The 22,247-nt window shown below is 42.3% G+C and overlaps 1 protein-coding gene across 2 annotated transcripts in view; it reads left to right on the top strand.

The window, feature by feature from the left end:
- Positions 1–21,801, top strand: part of F13A1 (coagulation factor XIII A chain) — a 168,215-nt gene extending 146,414 nt beyond the window's left edge. For both annotated transcript variants that reach the window (XM_064362957.1, XM_064362958.1), the window contains 2 exons: positions 10,585–10,721; positions 20,103–21,801. In XM_064362957.1, coding sequence (XP_064219027.1) covers positions 10,585–10,721; positions 20,103–20,256 — 291 coding nt within the window. In that variant the 3' untranslated portion in view covers positions 20,257–21,801. The remainder of the gene's footprint in view (positions 1–10,584; positions 10,722–20,102) is intronic.
- Positions 21,802–22,247: the final 446 nt, after the last annotated feature.

Here is a 22,247-nt window from a genome sequence, read left to right as displayed (position 1 = left end):
GCATTATTAAACACCTCTCTTCTATTATCTTATTTAACCCTCTATAGCATCCTACAAGGAGGACGTTACTATAATCCCTGTTTTACAGACTAGAAAACTGAGGGGACCAGAGAAGGTAGTGTCTTGTAGCACAGTGGTCAGAGCATGGGCTCTGGAACCAAACTATCTGAGTTTGAAGCCTGTTTTCTGAACATCGTAACTGTGTAAGCCTGGACAGATCATTTCACCACTCTAGGCTTCTGCGTTCTCATCTGTGAGTCAAAGGCCATGGTAACTCACCTCCTGGGGTTCTTGTGAGTATTTTATCAGTCAGTGGATGCCTGAGTCACAGTGCACACCTAGGATATGTTAGTTGGTGCTATTATTGCCATTATTGTTGCTTATTAATAACTTGCCCATGATCAAATGCCTAGTGAAGGAAGGAGAGACACTTCTGGCACAGGTCTTCCTGACTCGAAAGTCTGTGCTGGCAGCTGCTAGGCTACAGTGGAACTATCACAGAAAAAAGAGGTGGTCATTGACTTCACAGAGGGTTTTGTGTTCAAAAGAAAAGAGATCTCACACGCTTGAGTGGTGTGGGACATTAAGAATTAAGGCTATAGGAAGATACATGGTCCCCAATAAACAGATAATGTTTGACCAGTAGAGTTGGATGGAGAGACCACTCCAGATACTAGGAACAAATGTTAGCAAGGGCTAGCAGGGAGGTGGATGGTGGTAGGTAGAGCAACAAGAAGTGTAGTTTAGCTGGAGTGGAGGCTGGGAGCTGGGATGAGTAAGGGTAACCTGGGAAAGATAGCTTGGGGCTATGTTGAAGGGAATCTGCAATTTGGGATGAGAGCTTTATCATCGACTCTGTGGACAAAGAGGCTTCAAGGAAGTTTCTAGAGTAGTAATAGAACATGATTGTCAACTCTTTTTTCCCACAAGTCGGAGCTGCTTTTTCTTCCTCCCTGCTCTTCAAAGGCTTTGCCCAAAGCACTGTCTTCTCCAGGCAGTACCCAGCTCAGCCCAGAAACTGAAGTTTCCAAGCTAGTTTCCAGCTGTTCTTACCTGATTTCCTTTTAGAGCAAATCTGGGCCAATCTGGAAGAATACTTGTCTCACTTGTCTGAATCCAAGTCACTGTCAACCAAAGCTGGCCAGTGGCTTCCTGTTCTTGCATCCCAATGGACCCAGTCGTGGATTTCACTGGTCCCTGTGGTGATAAAGATGGAGATTGGGCTCAGTTGTGCTCCCAATCAACCATTCCCAACACCCACTATATGCAAGTCAGAGTGTGTGAGCCTCACATGGAAACAGGCAGAAAGAGGCAGTCATTAAACTTTAATGAGCACACGTCTCTTTCCCCATGCTATCAAAATATTTTGACAAGAAAAGAAAATTTTATTACAATCAGACACAGAATTTCTCTCTGCCTCCCCATGTGTTGCTTATTCTCGCTCTTTCTCTCTCTGTCTCTCTCTCACACACACACACCCTCTCTCTGAACTTCAGTATCCCCTTTGCAAAATGAATACACGATGATTATATTGCTCCTCCTATTATGTACAGTCACGTATAAAGCACAGCATTGTGGGGATTCACATCTGTAGCAATATTTGTGAGAATGTGTGGCCCATGTCCAGACCTTGTGGCTGTTGGTAAATGCTCCCTTTCTCCTCCATAGTCCCATCAATGCCTGGGGGTTACTTAGGGCAGAGTGTGACCCTCACCAGGTGGCATGGGATCTCTTGAAACTCTGGTCGCCAGGTGTTGAGTGTATGCAGCATTCCCTGTGGAACGGGATCTTCCTCATGCCAGGAGGAACCATCTTGGAGAGCCTGGTTTAAGGCTTGGGGGAGAGAGGAGGCACTCACATCTTCCTTTAGTGCCCGCCATTCTAAAGCAGCTCAGGAGCCAGCACTTCTGTGGGATATCACGTGGAAAAAGTCCTGCAGCCTTTGCAGAATGTCAGCAAGCCCTGACAGAACTAATTTTCTCATATGAACTAGGAACAATTTTGCTAGAAAAAAAAAAACCATTTTATGTACATGATTTTTAAAGTTACGACCATAAGCAAACAGGTATGTCTCCAAATTTTTCAAGAAAAAAAAACTTACAAAATGAGGGCAATTGACTGTTTCCAAGAGTTTTCAAAGTAAGCATTTGCTCCGTACTTTTTTTGTCCGTTAGCTGAAAGACTTTCTAGTATTTATTTATCTCTTTGTTTAGTCACTCTTGCATTCATCCATTCTTCAGATAGTTATTTGGTGCCCACTCTGTAAATAAACTGTAGCAAATGCCTAGAACTTTAAAAACCATTATCAGAGAGGCCGGGCACAGCAGCTTATGCATGTAATCCCAGCACTTTGAGAGACCAAGGTGGGTGGATCACTTGAGGTCAGGAGTTTGAGACGAACGTGGCCAACTTGGTGAAACCCCGTTTCTACTAAAAATACAAAAATTAGCCAGGCTGTGGTGGCATGCACCTGCAATCCCAGCTACTCGGGAAGCTGAGGCAGGAGAATCACTTGAACCCGGAAATCAGAGGCTGCAGTGAGCCAAGATCCTGCCATTGCACTCCAGCCTGGGTGACAGAGCCAGACTCAAAAAACAAAACAAAACATTATCAGAGAAAACTTCAACAGTGAGAACATTTTCGTTGCCTTTTTCTGAAATGGGGAGAGGTTGCTGCTACTTTCTGAAAGAAAACACAGCGTTGTGTAAAACACAGCACTGGCCCAGCTGTTTAAGGTGGGCAGTTGCTGTGTTTTAACCTGAGCTAACCAGCACTTACACAGAGAGCCTGGGGTGCTCCTCTTGCAGGGACAGTGTACATGGGGCCTGTGAAAGACGCTTCATCCATAGAAATTGACTTCAACAAGCAGAATAGCTACATGACCAGCGCTGACTGATCGGGCATTGTATAGGTAACACAGGACCCATGGGAAGTGTCACTGTTGACCCCAGAGGGGGGGCAGGGACCTTCCTCTGGGCGGCTTCCCTCTAGCCCCGCATTTACCCCTGTGCAGATTGTACCCATTTACCCCTGTGCAGCTTGGCATGGATGCCTCATCACCTCAGAAAAGGGGGGTCCCTTTTCCACTTTGCACAGTTACACCCTGGCTCCAGCCCCATGTCCAGATCTCTTTAAACTTGGGACACTAGCCTGTTTTTTCTTAACAACCATCCTAATGCTGTGTTCTAACCGGAGCTTTTCATGAGATGCCCACAATTTTTACCGAGGCTGACAGTAGAATCCTCTTCAGTCTCCTACAGCTCACACCCTGGAAGCCTACCAGTATGGAGTAAGGAAGGGTGGGCGGCTGTGGCGGCTCTGGCCCCACTCCTCCCACATCCCATTCATACAACTGTATCCCAGAGGACAAGTTAAAATTGGGGAAACCACTTGAGATGTAATGACAGTGTACTTGACAGTGACTGGCTACACTGTGAGACCTAATTATAGTTTCATTTAGTTCTGTAAATATCACAAACTTTTCATCAAGGCAGAAAATGGGAACAAAGGCTATGTGTTTAATTATCCCTGAACGCTGACCATTTTCCCCTCCACGTCCACAACCGAGCACATTCTGTCTCCAACCTCCTGTGCTTTCTGTGGCTCCATCGCACTCCCGTCACCAGGAATCCCCCCTGCCCACCCCCATACCCTTCAGGGGAGGCTGGGGACGGGAACCAGGAGGTGGGCTTCTTCACTTCTCCCTTTTGTGGTTCTCTTTGCTAGTCCCTGAGAAATCGAATTCATGTCATTCCCCATAGAAGACCCTATAAGTGAGGAGGTTCTCATGGTCACCCTGGCAACCTGTCCTCCCTTTAAATCGCATATTTCATCAATGCTAGTATGTGTCAGATGCTCTGTTGTGTGATATTATATTGAGTCAGCCCACTGACTGCATAAGAAGCTGAGGCCCAGAGAGGTCAAGCAACTTGACTAAGCACTGACTGTGGCAGCCCCTGGTCTTCAGCCCCTGCATCCAGCTTGCGCTCGCTCCCTTCAGCTTGGCCTGGCATAGCATCACTGTGTGCATCCCAGTCACCTCAGTTATGTCCCTGAAACTGTTTCAGGTTATTTGTGGAGAAAATCAGAGGTATCTATCTGTGAGACATAAGGGACTCTAACCAAGGAAAGCCTGCTTACCCCAGGGGACGCCGGGAGGAGACACCTTCGGCCCTGCTCTCATAGCTGACTCTCCATCCATCTCTGTGGCTGCTTTCACAGAGGACTGTGGCCATGGGACCAGACCATGGGTGTCCTTAGTCAGCCAGGATAGATGATCCCAGACTATGTCTATGAGTGAGCCCTGCTCATCAAAGATGTTCATTTCCATCTCTCCCTTCAGGACAGCTATAGAACAGTGCACATTTTAGAATGAAAATGAGGAGTCACTGGTAACTGTGGAACCTAAAACATAATTTGCTCTGTGCATTTCATGTTTGCTATTTTTTTAATCTTAAAAAGAGACACACATGAGAATAACCATTCTCACATTCAAGTCATGTAATCCCAGTATGTTTGGGCTACTAGTTCTCTTTTTAAAAGTGGCATCTCTGTTATTTTTAAAATAGGGCATCCTGGTTAGTGATTCCTATTATCATCAAGTCATATATATCAAGGCCCCAAGGCTACCTTGTCACATTTTTCTCTGGCATAGAAATCTAATTCCTTCTCTATAAAGTCAAAAAGAAAGAGGTGAGTTATAGATGTTTTCTAATTTAGTTCAGGGTCAACTTACAATCATCATCCTCAACTGATAGTTTAGTGATAACTGAAAAGGTGATGCTGCAAATGATTCTTTGGTGGATTTCAGAAAATAAAGAAGCTATTCCAGCAAAAAAAAAAAAAAAAAAGTTTCTATTTTTACCTCTCTTCTGTCAGAGATCACAGTGTATGTAGGTTTAAAGATAAATGTTTTAGAGTCAGAAAGACACGGATTTATATCCAAGTTCTGCCAGATTCCTAACTCTGTAAGCTTTTTATCTTCTAGATTTCAATTTCATTTAAACAGAATGGGATTAATAATCATGTCCAACCCCGAGACCACTGGGCTGTAGAGAAGACTAAATAAAGTAGTGTAAGTTAGATGATGAACAGAATGCCTGCATGACTACGTAAACACTACTACGTAAATGTAAGTCATGTGTTACTATTGTCATTAATCAGAGTCGGGATCATGTGTGGCTGAGCAAAGGCTATGGCCCCAGACTGTCTACATTTGGGTCTCTCCTACCCTACTTACTAACGGTGTGAGCTTGAGAAAGTTATTTAACATCTTTGTGCCTCAGTTTCCTCATCTATAAAATGAAGACTCCTAACATTTACCTTGTAGTGTTGGGAGGATTAAGTGAGTTGATAGAACTTTCTAGGGTAATGGGAACATTCTAAATCTGCTCCATCCAGTACAGTAGCCACCAGTCACATGAGGCTGTTGAGTCCTTGAAATGTGGCTAGTGCAACTGAGGAACTGAATTTTTTATATTTCACTTAATTTTAATCAATTTAAATGTAAATAGCCACCAGGCGACTAGTGGCTACTATATTGAAAAATATAGACTGAGAACACTTCCTCATCGTCCTAGAACCATTAGCATTAGTTAGTAAATACTCATCTAAGTGTCAGCTAAAAGCAAGGGTAGTGCCTGTGGTGATGAGCAGAGTTTACAAACAAGCAATTGCTTATTATCAACAGTGATCATAGGCCAAGGGGGAGGGAAAAAATTCAGTTTCCAGTAATATGTGCAATACGTGATTGAAAGAATTTGAAATAAGGGCTGATAGGTGCACTAATAAATCCTGTATACCAAATTGACAACTTCATTTATTGTTACTCTTTCTCAAACGTTTTCCTTCATTTCAGTTTTGATTTTGAATACAGTTATGTATTTGTGTGTGTGTGTGTGTGTGTGTGAGAGAGAGAGAGAAAGAGAGTGAGAGAGAAAGAGAGATGGAGTCTCGCTCTGTGGTCCAGGTTGGAGTGCAGTGACGCAATCTTGGCTCACTGCAACCTCTGCCACCCGGGTTCAAGCAATTCTTCTACCTCAGCCCCCCGAGTAGCTGGGACTACAGGTGCACGCCACCACACCCAGCTGATTTTTATATTTTTAGTAGAGACGGGGTTTCACCATATTGGTCAGGCTGGTCTCAAACTCCTGACCTCGTGATCCGCCTACCTAGGCCTCCCAAAGTGCTGGGATTACAGGCGTGAGCCACCGCACCCAGCCACAGTTATGTATTTTTAAAGCATATGCTTAGTGGAAGATATCTTGTGATTTCTAAAAAAGTAATTTCTTCCCAAAAAGTTTATATAAGGGAAAGAGAGTATGTGCATGTTAGTAATTTTCCTGTTTACCAAAGAATCAGAGTCATAAAATAGCATAAAGGACAGAAATGCAGTGTGTCAATATCAGTAAGTGATACATAGCTTGGAAAAGCATCTTATTACAGGTTGATTTTTTTAAAACAGAGATATTTAAAATGGAATATTGAGGAAAACTTAAGGCCATCAAGTATATGCAAAAGCATTCGATGTCACCAAGTAAGACATATGCTTTATTCTTTTCTCTGGCCCAAGTAATGAATACTCTTCTCTAAAGTGAATACACATAAAAGTTTCTTCTTGAACTAACCTTCTGTAAATTGCCTGAAGGCTCCCTTTATTTAAGGTTTTATGAGAGCAAGAAAATGAAAAATATGACTATGCAGATATGGAATTATGTTTTCAGCAATAAAGAAAAGGGAGCTTTGCAGATTCCTAAAATAATGAGATGGAAGCAGACATTTTCTCCCCAAATAGTCATTGTTCTCAGCATTTTATAGGTACCATAGCATGGTGCATCACTGAAATCAACACATAACATGAAAACACTATGTGTTGGCAGCAGTTTCCTCAAACGAAGCAAGGAGAGGGAGACACCTCCAGTTACATTTCCCAAGCAGAACACAGTGATGTTGAGCGTTGGGCAGCCTTTTATATTTAGTGGGTTTGAGTGTCTAAGGTTCATTATCATCAGTAGTCAGGGATAGGAAGTTCACATTCTCAGTGCAGGAGACAAATGTTGGTAAAGGGACACCAATCTTTGTTAATTGCAAAAGAAACACACTACAACCAGAGGAGGGCTTCTCCTCTCACCACTCCCCAGGGTTCTCCCCGTTCCCCGCTCCAGCTTCAGGGAAATCTAGGCAGAATTGATACACCCATGCCAGCATCTAATTACAGAGGCGATACTGGAAGCAAACTGATTAGGCATGACATATTAAATTACCTGAGAAGGTTTAATCCTCTGATCATATTCAGACCTGAAGCCTATCTATGAAGGCCCAATGCATGGGCCAGCTTCTCAAACACTAAACATTCCCTATCACTGTCACCAGTGACCTGGAAGGGTGTATTTCACTTTCCACAGCATAGGAGGCTTCATGTAAAGCCAGCCTACTGACATGGAAAGGGTTCTTAATCTAGGTTTCATGGGCCCCTAGAAAACCATGTATAGACTTTGTAGGTCCATAGTTCATCCCCTAAAAATACATCTCTATGTTGTATATATCTTGTATTTGTCACTGTGTATGGCTGTGTGGAGGAAGGGTCAGTAGCTTCTATCAGATTTACTTTTTAAGGGGCTTATGCCCATCCTTATGTAGAATACTATGGAGAAGACAGATGGCTCCAAAATATTTTTTCCAGAAAGAATAAAGTGATCATAGCAAACACTTTTGCCAATAATGTCTCTGTAGCAGCTCCATCTTCTCCAAAGTAGAGAACTTTTGTAAGTGGTATCTTCATTTTGTATTTTTTTAATCCAAAGATTTTTCTTAATACAGGACATTTTTCTTAATGCAGAAAAAAATATATCAAACACCCTCGAGAATTAAATCAAAGACACCATGTAAAGTATTCTGATGTATTTCTACACCCTCAATATCTGAATTGATTGAGGCAGGGCATCTGAGAAGAAAGTAAAAAATTCAGTTTGTCTTCCACATGTTTTCTCTGTACCAGTTGTCTCCAGCTGGAGGGCAATTTTGTTTCCTTAGGAATATTTGGCAATTGCTGGAGACACTTTTGGCTGTTGATGGCTGGGGTGCAGGGCTGCTCTTAGCAGGCAGTGGGCAGAGACCAGGGATGTTGCTAAACATCCTACGTTGCACAGGACAGTCCTGCAACAAAGATGCATCCAGCCCAAAATGTCAGTAGTGCTGAGGCTGAGAAGCCCTGATCTAGAGCATGACTACTGTTTTTGCCACAGTCTTCAAACTAGGCTAATCCCTCTGCACCCTACTTGCCAGCCAGCCATAAAAGTAACTTCCAGTTCATGTTCCAGTTTGTCAAATTGTTTAACCAGTCTCCTCCCCATGGGAAGACTTCAAATCCAATACTGCTCCCACCGGTTTGAAAATCTCCCTTACTTCCTGTCTGGCATTTTGGACATCAGTACAAAACAGTTTTGGTTGTTTCGTTATTGCTGAGTTGTTGGTTTTTTCCAGCTCCTCTGACCTCAGAGTGGGACTATATCTTAGAGCCCAAGATCTCCAGTTAGACAGACTTGAACTTGAATCTCAGCTTGGTCATTTAGCAGCTTCAAATCCTCATGCAATGCCTGGCACCAATCCTGCCCCAGAAAAATCTTCTTCTTCTTAACGGAATAACTAATATTATAGTATGATCGAGCTAATACAAATATAGCTCTTGTGTTGTGGGGCTAATGTGAGAATGTATGTGAATTATGGTTGTCAGCTGGGGCTGGTTCTTTGTAATCAACAGGGGTACTTCAAATGAGTGAATTATAGGATCTACTTGTTACCAGATTGAGAACTGCTGGTTAAAGTGCTGGACTCCTTGCCTGGCACACGATCCATGCTGTCGAGGTGCACCTGCTGCTGTTGCTGCCATGACCATTGTCTGCCCCTCTCCTAGTTCCCCTGGACCCAGCTCTCCACCACTGCCCTCCAGGATATGAGGATTTAAATGTAACAAACTTGGGGAATTGGCTGAAAGTTTCATTTCTCTTATAGACTTAAGAAATCCCATAGCCATAACTTTAGTCACAAAGCATGGCTTGATGAGTAGAGCCATAAGATTGTATTCTTCTTTTAATTGATATATAATAATAATACATTTGTATGGGGTATATGTGATTTTTCTATGCATGCATACAGTGTATAATGATCAGATCAAAAAGATTTTATTCTTGACTGTAGAGTCAGTAATTGAGGGTCCTCTCCTCTGAGCAATGTCCTTCCTCTTTACATCCATTCTTAAAAAGGGCTCATTTCCATATGTTTCCTCTTATATAATATAGTGGCTAAAGAAACATGGTATAGTAATGGCTGGGTTGTTAAATAGAAAATCCAGACATCCAGTAAATTCCATTTTTGAGCCACTGACTTAATTTAATAAATATTTATTGGACATTGGTATTGAAGTACTAGGTATTGGAGTTAAAGTGAGCTAAAACATAAGGTGAATAAGACAAACCAATCAGAGCTTCACTACTCTAAAAAGCATCAACTACTCTAAAAAGCATCACATGCATTGAGTCTTTGGCATGTGCCTTGCAATGTGTTAGGTGTCTTATGAGCATATCTCATTCCAAACCTTTCTTGCAAGGGAAGAACTATTATTCTTATCTTATTCCCAAGTTACTTAGGGCTTATACAGATCCATTCATTTGGCATACATAGCTCTTAACAAAACAAATAAGTCTTATAGCCACCTGGCATTTTGCAGCACTTTGCGTTTATGTTGGAAAAGCATACGGTTCTAAAATATGTGGCATACGGTAAACACAGCTTAAGGTATAGTAGTAATAAGAGCATTCTGCATAGATCACCCCATAAAAGTGTCAATCCATTTTAAAGACAAGAAAAACTGAGTCTCAGAAAACCTAAGTCACCTGAGGCCTCACTGTTAGTAAGTGTTGAAGCTGGCACTGAACTCTGACTGTCTCCCGTGGTGTTCTTCCAAATACCTGATACTTCTGAGAGTCATTATAGATAAACTCACTGACAAATAACCTTCTATTCTCCTGGACTCAAGATACTGTGGTTGCAGAAGAAAAATCTCCTTTTCCTTATTTTACCATCCAGGCTCCTCTTCTTTATGTTCAACAGTAAGGACTCCATGCTTGGCATATTTCTTCCTAATGTATCTAAAAGTGAGAAGAAAGAAGTGCCCTGGGGCATTTTCTACCTCTTGATCTCAGGAATCCCCTATGTCCTGGCAGGAAACTTGATGCCTATCCAGAAGCAAAGTTCACTTGGCCGCCCTCACCGTGGAAACCTGTTGCCACACCAAATGCACTTCCCCCTCCTGCTGACTAAGAGCAGCCAGTGGCCACCGCTATTGACCTGAGCTCTAATTAAGCTCGTTTTATAATGAGGAAAAGAGTACGATTCTAATTAGTAAATTTCCATCTTTTCTCGCTAGGTATCCCCCAGTCAAAGCAATAAGCTATCCTCATCACACTGGTTCCATTGCCAAAAAAATAACTGTATTGTAAAACTGTAGCAAAACTGAAGATGTTTCAGGCAACAAGAGAGCAGAATGAGGTTTTATTTGCTGCTAATGAGCTGCATTCTCTCTCTTAGGTCCGTGGCGCTCAGGTAGTTGGTTCTGACATGATTGTGACAGTTGAGTTTACCAATCCTTTAAAAACAACCCTGAAAAATGTCTGGATACACCTGGATGGTCCTGGAATAACAAGACCAATGAGGAAGATGTTCCGGTAAGCCCTGGGTTGGGGAGAGCGGGCAGGCAGTGTAGAGCTGTGGGAAGCTTTCTCTGTGTGTGTCTTTTCCAAGCATAGATCTGCTCCCCAGTGAAAATGTCTGAGAAGCTACCTCCTCCTTGCTGACCATTTCTATGGGGCATGCAGTAAAACTAGGACCGGTTTGACCTGCACTTCCATTATTCAATCCTTAAAGCCCCCCTAATGATTATAGATACTGCTATTATCTCCCTTCTGTAGCTGAGGAATTTGAGGCTTTAAGAGCACACTGGTTGGCGCTTAAGTTACAGAGTTTATGAAAGCAGAGCCAAGATTCAGACTCAGGCTGGTGAATTCCACAACCCAAGTTTGAACCATCTTGCCATACCACCTACTCATGTATGGATTATTCTCATCTTTATTGAGGTCCTAACATGTGTCAGATACTATATTGAGAGATGCCCCTTTTCATGGGTCCTTTGTCTCCAGCCTCACCTCACACATTTTACCAACCCAATCAGTGTCTACAGCTGTTGAATTCAGTTGTTTTTTTGTTTTAGTTTTTTTTTTTTTTTTTTTTTTTTTTAGTTGAACCTAAAGAGTTCTAGATGGTTCCTCATTCAGGGGACCAAAGATGACCCCAGGCTTGGTAATGATATGAATGAAGCTCAGCCTCTTCCACAAACAAACCCCTTCAAATTGTGCTTGACAGGTCTCAGTTTCTGTGACATCTACTAACAAACAGTGTGACCCAACAAGATAACCCCATTCCATGATCAGGTAGCTCTAATGGTAAGGAAACGTTTTTCTACCGTTTGATCCTACTAATGATCCTAATTCTGCCATCTGCACTGACACAAATTAAGGCCCATCTCTCTTCCGTCTTAGGGTTTGCAAATGTTTACAAATAGCTGTCCCATCTTCCTTGAATCTTTTCTACCTGGGACTAGATATCTGCCGTGACTTTATTTCTCTCTCCTCTAACATGGTTTCAGCTCTCTCTCTCTTCCACACACATTCCAATTTGTCACTACTCCTCTTAAAGTGTGACACCAGAATGGATCCCAATCTTTGAGGTTTATTACTTTCATTTCTACCACAAATAAGTCCTTGTCAGCATCAATCAATCTAGCACATTTCCTGTGGGGTGACCTTCTAAGGCATAGAAAGGGAGGTAGAGGACTCTGGAAACTGCCTCATGACGAGATATGTTAAGAATTTTCCTGACACCCTTTTTGGAAGCTACCCCACTCTGGAATGTGTGGAATAAATGCAAGGCCTCGCTTGTCCCCTCTGGGACACCTTTATTACCCATGAAGCGCTCTCTGCCTTTCTTTCAAATTACAATGCTCATAGCTTCTGCATCTCATCATTTAAGAGATGCCTTATTGTGGATGCAATAAACAACAGAGAAAATAATCTGAGTGCTTTTGAAACAATGCAAGCACAAAACATAACAACCTTCCTGTGCTAATAGGAAAGTTGCAGGAAAAAAAAAGGAAGTAAATTAATAATCAACCCCAGCTAGATGGAGAGGTCAGCAGCCATACTCCTGCTTTCGTCAGAAACGACAGTCTTGCTCACCCATTCTCACACCTTCCCACTCGAATCAGATGCAAGAATCGTTCAGGCAAAGTGAAACACATTTCCTCTTCCAAACAGCCCCCTGCTGTATCCAATTTTTCCCTTCTGAGACAGTAACCCCACAAGCTTCATCTGAGTGTACTGGAACTTCCTCTATCTTTACACCTTGGCTGTCCCCAGACTCTCACCTCAGTCAAGGCCAACACATGAAAAAGGACACTCCGTGTCTTAGACAAAAGATGAATTATCACACAGTGCTATGACCCACCATGTGGGAGGCCTCAGGCTCAAAGTAGGTTAAATCTCCAGATGCTTTGTTTATTCTTTATATCTGACATTGGGGTGGAGCAAAGTGGAGTGAATCGGGAGAAAGGCTGAACAAGGCCAGTCCCTACATAGACATAGGTGTCCTGCCCACACACTGGCTTAAGGTACTATTAACAGTTACTACAACAACACCTAAGTCTAGGCAGACAAGTAGACAGACAGACAGTTAGCTGGTCTTAGTCAGTGTGAGCTGCTGTAACAGAAATACCGTAGACTGGGTGGCTCATACAACAGACATTTATATCTCACACTTCTGGAGCCTGGGAAGTCCAAGAACAAGGTGTCAACCAATTTGGTTCCTGATGAGGGCTCTCTTCCTAGCTTGCAGACCGCTGTCTTCTCACTGTGTCCTCACATGGGGACGGAGAGGGGGAAGGCAAGCTCTCTGGCACCTCTTCTTAGAAGGGCACTAATCCCATCATGAGCCCCATCCACATGACTAACCTAATTTAATTACTCCACAAAGCTCCATCTCTAAATGGTATCACACTGGGGTTTGGGTGTCAACAAATGAATTTGTGAGGAGCACAAGCATTCAGTCCATAAAAGTTGTTAATCTCTCTTTTCAAATTTTTTTAATTGACACATTGGAATTGTACATATTTATTTGGTAAAATTTGATGTTTCAGTACATAATGTATGTTGTATAATGATTAAATCAAGCATTTAGTGTATTCATCACCTCATGCATTTATCCTTTCTTTGTGGTGAGAACTTCCAAAAGCCTGTCGTCTAGCTTTTTGTAATATACAATACCTACTGTTAACCATAGCTACTTTATCATGCAAGAGAACCCCAAAACCTATTCCTCCTGTTTAATTGTCATGTCATTCCCATTGGCCAACCTCTTCCCATCTTTTCCTCCATGTTCCCCTCCCCAGTCTCTGGTAACCACTATTCTACTCTGCTTCTATGATATCAACTTTAAAAAAATTTTTTAGTATCTACATGTGGGTGAAATCATGCATTATTTGTCTTTCCATGTCTGGTTTATTTTACTTACCATGATGCCCTTCCTCCAGGTCTAATTCCTGTTGTTACAAATGGCATGATTTCGTTCTTTTTTATAGCTGAATAGTTACAGAAACCCAGATTCAGGGTAGAATGTCTCCCAGGCAAGAGAAGCTTTATTTCTCAGAGACTGTCAAAAATTGGGCTAAAAATCATGACATAGAAAACATTTGTTATCTAGGCTGGGCTTACAACTTGGAGCAAGAGCTACTTTCTGTGTTTACTCCTCACTCCAGCACACACCTTCACAACCAAGACCTGAGCCAGTCAGTGCCCACTTCCATATGGTCAGATAATTAGAAACACTCCACGGTGCCCTATGTTGCCAAGATCTGATCTAGGAGTGCCAGATCCAAGTAACAACTTGGATGCCTAGAAAGTGAAATTCCACAGAACCAAAATCTTTTACAAGACTGTCTCTTTCTAGCATACAGCTCCTAAATAGTCGGGGAATCACCACCCCCACTCATTCACCCACCCCCTGACAGATGTGGTATCTAGATGGCAGGGGTTCTTGAGCCCAAAGCAGAGGGCCTGGAAGGTGGGGAGCTGACAAGCAGGGAATTGGAGCCAGAGAAAAAGAAGGCGGTGCTGTATCTCACCCCTCACTCACTGTGAACCAACTCTACTCTGAAATGGTTTACCTTCCCGCTCTTCCTGCACCACCTCCTGCCTATCTCAGATGTGCAGAGGTTTCACCTCCACAGACTCAGCTTTCTGCACTTGATGCCTCCAGAGCATCAAATAATTTGTCTTCCAGATATATTTTGCTCTTTAGAAAATAATCCAGTTCAATAAGTTATTTCAAGAGAAAACTTCCCCCACTTTGTGATTTGGGCTTAAATTATAAGTTTCTCAAATAAGACAGAAGCTGAGGGCTAGACACACAGAGGACAAACCATGGGTAGCTGCAGTTTATTGTAATAATAATCCCATTTGCCTTCGTGCATTCAAGATGATAAATGGCCGGTATCTCCTGATGGCTCAGCACATTACTGAGAATCATTTATCACAACATCCATTCCCAGAAAATAGGATTACTCCAACACTGCTCCACTTACCAAAATGACTTTCTTTCTGTTATGAATTTATCTGTGTGTAAAATAGCATGCATATGTATCTTCATGTATGAGTTTTTCACATGTACACATCATTATGCCAAATGGTTTTATGAATAAGAGCAAATGATAAGGGGGAGCTGAAGATTTAGTTTCTATTTGAGGTGGTTATGTACAGCACCTGGTCTCAGGTCAGGTCCTTAGCCAGGGCCACTGTTTCACAAAGTGCTTCTGATTGATCACTTGGGGAAACCAGAGGAGAGAGTATGAGTGGATACAGGTAACAATAGCACAGCTTTGAGAAATAAATATCCCAAACCTATATTGGTATTGAATTGAGGATTGTAAATTAAGGACAGAGAATTTTCTCTCTGCATACAGGCAGGAGAAACTTTTCTAAATTATTTTGCAAAGAGTTCAAGCAGAGTAAAAAGAAGAAGGATGAAGAGGATGAAGAGGAGGAGAAAATTTCCAACACTACTTGGCACTTACCATATCTTACCTTGTTTCTAAGTATGGTACAAATATTAACACACTCTATCCTCTCCTCGCTCTATTCAATATTCCGTAGTGTCTACCATTTACAGTTGAGGAAAACGATGATGAGGTCAATGTTTTCCAAATCTTGAATCATAAAATCAATTCACTGGGTTGGACAAAATATTCACATATATAGGTCATATACATATGCATTTTTTACATAGTTGGGCTTTCACATAACTGATTAAAATAATTTTTTTTCTTTTTTTTTGAGATGGAGTTTCACCCTTGTTACCCAGGCTGGAGTGCAATGGCGCGATCTCGGCTCACCGCAACCTCTGCCTTCTGGGTTCAGGCAGTTCTCCTGCCTCAGCCTCCTGAGTAGCTGGGATTACAGGCACGCGCCACCATGCCCAGCCAATTTTTTGTATTTTTAGTAGAGACGGGGTTTCACCATGTTGACCAGGATGGTCTCGATCTCTTGACCTCATGATCCACCCGCCTCGGCCTCCCAAAGTGCTGGGATTACAGGCGTGAGCCACCGCGCCCGGCCTGATTAAAATAATTTTATAGCCACATTTATAAAGAACAAAAATTAAGAAAAGCATTAGCAAATACTAAATTAATTAGACAGTTTAGATTATCAGTGTCAAAGTCAGTGCTTGAAACAGCATCATAGATAGAGCTCCCCAAGGCCATAGATGCCTTTTCCAATTCACTAACCACAGATACGACAGAAGGAGACTTCTTATTTAGTGTCTGAATTTCTGAGATTTGAAGCCTTTTCCCTTTTTATCCCGAAGGACATACACTCACACTAACCACAGATACGATAGAGAAGGGGACTTCTTATTTAGTGTCTGAATTTCTGAGATTTGAGGTCTTTTCCCTTTTTACCCCAAAGGACATACACCCACAGCCAGCTGGAATACACATTGTTTTACCAATGTTTGAGGAAATCTTGGGGTTCTAACTTTACATAGGGCAGTTCACATACAGGTTTATGGCCCCATATCTCCCCCTTCACTTGAGGTCTGTTTGAAGTGAGGCTATTTGGCCCCAGACCCCCAAGTGCGAATGCAGGCTCACGTAGCCAAAGCCCTTGAGCCCCTCTTGGCGTCCCTTGACAGTTCCCCTTCCTTGCAACTCCTCACACAGCCACACTAGTCCAAAGCTCAGAGTCGCCCAAACTCCCTTGGCGCCCCAGATGACCCCATGGTGCCTGGTAGGAAGTGCCTTGCTCCAGCCCTTGAGCACTCTCTCAGGGAACTCTCTCAGGGTCTGTGGATCCGGCCACAGAATTTCTTTGCACAACACGTGCCTCTTTTCTGAACATAAGCATTGTCTTCAGGCCTCCGACATGTTTCTTTCCTTGACGTTCCATCATCCTTTTCTGACCTCAGTTGCTCCCACAGCCCCAGTTCCCTTCATAAGCTTCCATGTTGTGGGTGCTGGCATGAACAGTGGGACTCTTGTCTGGCTTGGCCGTTTATCAGTTGTGCAATCTGCGAGAAACCACTTGATGTCTTTGAAATGTACTTTCCTTATCAATAATCTAGGGGATAAAAATGCCTTTCTTATTGGGTGGATTAGAAATTCAGCCCAGTACCTTGCACTGCTAATTCCCTTTTCCTCCTCAGTGTTTCTCTGTACCATTTCATTCCTCTGGATACAGGCCCTCCAGGGAGAACGGAGAACCACAGATCTCTTGTGTGCTCAGACAAGCATCACTGAAACTCAGCAATAGTTTGTGGTGCAGACCCCACCCATCCTTTGAGTCCACACATCATTGTGGGGCAAAGCGTTTGGCACAGATTTCAGCCTACTCACTAAGGTCGGAAACACTGCTTTAAGGCTGCAGTTACCAGATTTGCTCATCAAGGCAACTGAGTAAACCAGCCACCTGGGTAACGTTCCCTTCACTTTCTACTTAGCCTAAAATTTGGATATAGCACAGGGATTGCCTTCACCTAGATGTCACCACAACCTATTGATCTGGCAAAATTTTGTCACATGATAAATTCACTTGGTGAGGATTAGAGATGGAGGAACAGCGGAACCACTCCTTTGTCATGTAAACCAAGAAAGAAACTGGTACAATAAGATGACAACAGCTAATATTTTACCAGATCCTGCCCTGGGCTCTTTGCTTGGATTATTTAATTATCATGGCAGTTCTATGGAGTAAGCATTGAATAATTCCTATTATGCAGATGAGAAACTGAGGCTTAAGGAAGGATAATAAATTGGCTAAGATTACACAATAAGTGGGAGAATCAAATTTGTTTTTTTTTCCCTAAGCCCAAGTATTCTGATTCCAGAGTCTATGGAGCTTGTAATCAGTAGACAATATTTCATTATACAGACACTAGTCATTACACATCATTTAGATAGCAATGTCTGATTTTTTAAATGATTTTTTAAAATACATTTATTCCAATTTCTCTCCATAACTCTTTCTCTCTCTATAGCTTTTCTTCTCTATAGCTCTGACAGGCCAATGTAACAATGAAATAAACCTCACATGTCACAGTGTTTATTATGCAGCTATACTATAAAATACTATAAACAAGAACCTTTTTTCTTGGTATTCTTCATTGCATATATATCAACATTTCCAATTTCATAACTCCCGAGCACCCAAAACTGCTAAGTATTTACAGATTCTATAGGTCCCCAAACCCGTTGTAATTTAAATTCCGTGCATGCCAATTTTAGTTACCATAAAGTATCTTTGAGAATCAACTGGGTTTACATCTGAACAAGTCATATATGGAGCAAGTCATGCACTACATTGTTCAAAGCACACGGAGCAGATTGTGCCATGTCATCTCCAGGGGGAAGCAGCCAATATTTTGCTATGTGGTGGGTCTTCTTATTGTCCTTTACTTTGCTTCCTGATGTTCAGGTTTTCATGAAATTTAAAATAGCATAAACTCTATTCTGCTAGCAGGAATCTAGAGAAAGAATATGCAGCTGGCTCTAACTCTAGCTTTTCTATGACCTGAGCCATTAGGTTCTGGGATCTTAGAAATGGTGTAGGCTTCTTCAGACCTCAGTTTTCTCGACCTTAAAATTAGACAAACTAAGTGATTTCTAAATTCCTTTCAGATTCTGACATTCTGTGCCTCAACAATCCCAGGAAAACAGTCACTTCTGTTTTATTCCCTTTTCAAGACACTCATGGTGGTCAGTTCATCTCCCACTCTCTCTGAAAAGGGCTGGCCCAGAACTCCGTGCCAAGCCACCCAGCACCTGCTCTTCCTGAGGCTCAGAGAGCAGAGATCAAGAATCCTCCATAAACACTTGCAGGACATTCTTAATACTAAATCAAAAGGCATCTGTCCTGCTTGAGAAATAAAACCTATGAAAAAGTAAGCACAGTGGTCAGAAAAAGTCTTCTCTTTTTTTATTTTCACAGGTGTCTGGGGAACAGGTGGTGTTTGGTTACATGAATAAGTTCTTTAGTGGTGATTTCTAAAATTTTGGTGCACCCATCACTTGAGCAGTATACACTGTACCCAATTTATAGTCTTTTATCCCTCACCCACCTCCCACCTTTCCCCTGAGTCCCCAAAGACCATTGTATCATTCTTATGCCTTTCCATCCTCATGGCTCAGCTCCCAGTTATGAGTGAGAACATAGGATGTTTGGTTTTCCATTGAGTTACTTCACTTAGAATAATGGTCTCCAGTTTTATCCAGGTCACTGTGAATTCCATTATTTCATTCCTTTTTATGGCTGAGTAGTATTCTATGGTATACATACCACAATTTATTTATCTACTTGTTGATTGATAGCATTTGGGCTGGTTCCATATTTTTGCAGTTGCACATTGTGCTGCTATAGATATGTGTGTGCAAATATCTTAGAAAAAGCCTTTTCTTATAGAATATATGGTGCACACTTGTATAAAATGCAATGAATAGTAGCAGAAAGAGTTGGAATATGGGACTTAGGAAAACCTGGGCTCAAATTTTATCTCTGCCCATTTACCAACTATAATGTTGAAAAAGGGACTTCACTGGTTAACCTTCCATTTTTCTTAATCAAAAAATGTACTGAATAATATCTGTCTTAAGGAACTGTCATACATACAAAACCTGAATATAATATCCTCCCAAGGTTTATGGGGGAGGCTATATGTGAAGCACCCCAGAGAACCCTAAATCTCCCCAACCCTGATTATCCTCAGTCTGCACTGAAGTGGACTTGTTCATGACACTCAGGAAGACTTCGGGGCAGAAGCTGGCAGGAAGAGAACACTAGAATCATTAAAGGCTATATCATTAGCGAGATATATTAGGGCATTGGCAACAAACGATTAGCAGAAAGTTGCATAGGTGGAGGGCCCCAATTTGGTGGTTGAAATAGGAATGTGAATTACAGCACATGAAGATTCTCAAAGTCACATGGCAGCAGGCAGGGCTACGTTTCAGATGCTGAGCCTGGGAACAAGGTCTAGCCCAAGGGAGTTGGCAAAAGCTAATTCGAGTGTCAGGGCCTCAGCAACGGCAGCTGGGGGATTTAGACAGGACTCTAATCCCAGGAGGAAACCAGTGGCAAAAACTGAGCTGAGGCTCAGATCAGTCACATATGTAAAGCTACTGTGGAGGACTCGGGGACAAGCTACAATTCAGTTGATTAATGGTTGGGTGGGGCTCAGCCCGGCTCCTGATAGCCACTGGGAGGCTGGTGGATGCATCCCAGTGGAAGCAACCATGACCCTTCCACTGGAAAGGTCAGTGACAGGTTCTGCAGAGCCTCATGTGGGGTCCTCATTTGGGGCATAACTTGTTGAATCGGCCAGAGTCTTCAGTCCCCTAAGCGCCAACTGAGAGGAAGAAAGCAAGTGACTCAGACTAGAGTTTTCGTTGCTTCCTGATCCAGGTGGGAAGCTGGATCTGCCAACCTTTGCTCTCTTTTCCATCCTTTCAGTGAAATCCTGCCCAACTCCACCGTGCAATGGGAGGAAGTGTGCCGGCCCTGGGTCTCTGGGCCTCGGAAGCTGATAGCCAGCATGAGCAGTGACTCCCTGAGACATGTGTATGGCGAGCTGGATGTGCAGATTCAAAGACAACCTTCCATGTGAATGCACAGGACGCTGAGATGAACCCAGGAATGTGGTCTCTTGTAGTCTTGGCTAAGGAAACGCGAACACAAAAATAGTCAGCTCTTGCTTTGGCTTAGGTGTAAGACCCAGACAGGAATGGAAGGGCCCCAGAGTGGGGATCTCATGTATTTCAAAGACATACTTTTCAAAACCCAGGCTATTTGGCATGGCAGTTAGTTTTTAATCACTCCACCTTCCAAAGAATGCTGAGCATTAGCTTTAATTAAGCTCTAATTAAGCTCTCATAGCTCATAAGAGTAACAGTCATCATTTATCATCACAAATGGCTACAGATCCAAATATCAGTGGGCTCTCTTACCAGGGAGATTTGCTCAATAGCTGGCCTCATTTAAAACAAGGCTTCAGATTCCCCACTCAGCCTTTTGGGAATAATAGCACATGAATTGGGCTCTGGAATTCTATTCCCCTTTCTTGGAGTCAGGTTCTACTCCATGTCAGAATATTTTTCCCAGGACTGGAGCACAACATAATTTTTGTTTTTGGCAAAGCCAGGAAAAGGTCTTTCATCTTGCACCTGCGGCCGAGCAAATGCCTGCCAAATTTCACAGATTTACCTTGTGAGAAGATGTGGTCCCATATTAACAAATTGCATTTATGAGAAACTTAATCACCTACAAGGAGATAAGAAAGCAGGTGAAATGCTCGGGTCTGTTGAATAATGTAGTTTTATGGTGCATTTTATAGAAGGTGTCACGCTGTGGCCTGATCAGCAGGAACCGATATCCCTTACTTTAACCCTTTCTGGGGTGCAATTCTAGGAAGTAAAGTGAGGAATGTATCTCTTTAGTTAGTGATTATATTTCACCTATCTCAGGAATCATCTTTGCAGAATGACACAGCTTCAGGTTCCTTTTCAGAGATATCATAAGCCCAATAAGTTGGAAACGCTGGCAGATCTAGTGGCCAGATGTGTAGAAGGACAGCAGCCACTGATTATCTGTTGTCCTTCACATCAACCGTGTTGAGACCTCAGCTTGGCACTCAGGTGCTGAAGGGTAACATGGACTCAGCCTTGCAAATAGCCAGTGCTAGTTCTGATCCAACCTAAGAGGATGTTGACATCATTTGTATTATGCTCCAAGGCTACTACAGACAAGGCTACATGCTATTTATTTGCAAGGCTGATTTATAGTCAGAATTTCCCACTGACATGTCTAGAGTGTGAGTTAGGTCAGCAGACTGTGATTCTTAGCAAAAAAATGAACAGTGGTAAGACACTAGGAGCAAAATCAGAATAGAATGCTCTGGTCTATATAACTACATTTCCAAGCCTTTGAGACTATTTCTGAGCCTGCAGCACTAACCTATGAGGGTGAGCTGGTCTCCTCTACAGATACATCGTACTTAACTTTACTAAGTAATCTCACAGCATTTGCCAAGTCTCCCAATACCCAATTTTAAAATGAAATGCATTTTGCTAGATAAACTGGCTTAACTTAGTATATTATTACTAATTAGAATGTCATAGAAGCTTAAAATAAAGTTAATCTGATTATATTTGCATCTACACAGAAGTGAATGCTCTTAATTTTCAATATAATATACTACTAACCACAACTTCTTGAGAAACCATCCTTCCTCCACAGTAGACAACCCACCCTGGATAGGAAAACAAGCATTTATCCTCTGAAGAAAAGTACTCTAACAGGTGTTAATGTCACAGTTAGTTTTCTTCACCTCTCTCTTCTACATTTTATTACCTACATTCACTGAAGGATCAAGTTGCATATTTAGTTCAAAAACAAGCTTCCAAAAACTGTAAAACCTCTGTAGATACCTTCTCCTGAACAATGTCATGAACCATTGTGGTGAACCAGTGGATAGCCAGCATGGAGGCCTAGCATAACGAACAACTGTTACGGTCTTACAATAGGGATGAAAAATATATGACAATCGTGTAAGAGATCCTATATTCGTGGCAGACATTGCTGAACAATTGTAGCTCAGAT

The sequence above is a fragment of the Aotus nancymaae genome, unplaced genomic scaffold (assembly GCF_030222135.1).
Source record: "Aotus nancymaae isolate 86718 unplaced genomic scaffold, 86718_ANA_hifiasm-v0.15.2.pri h1tg000051l, whole genome shotgun sequence".
NCBI lineage: Eukaryota > Metazoa > Chordata > Mammalia > Primates > Aotidae > Aotus > Aotus nancymaae.
The sequence above is the reverse complement of the archived record's forward strand: the minus strand, read 5'-3'. Positions and strand labels throughout refer to the sequence as shown.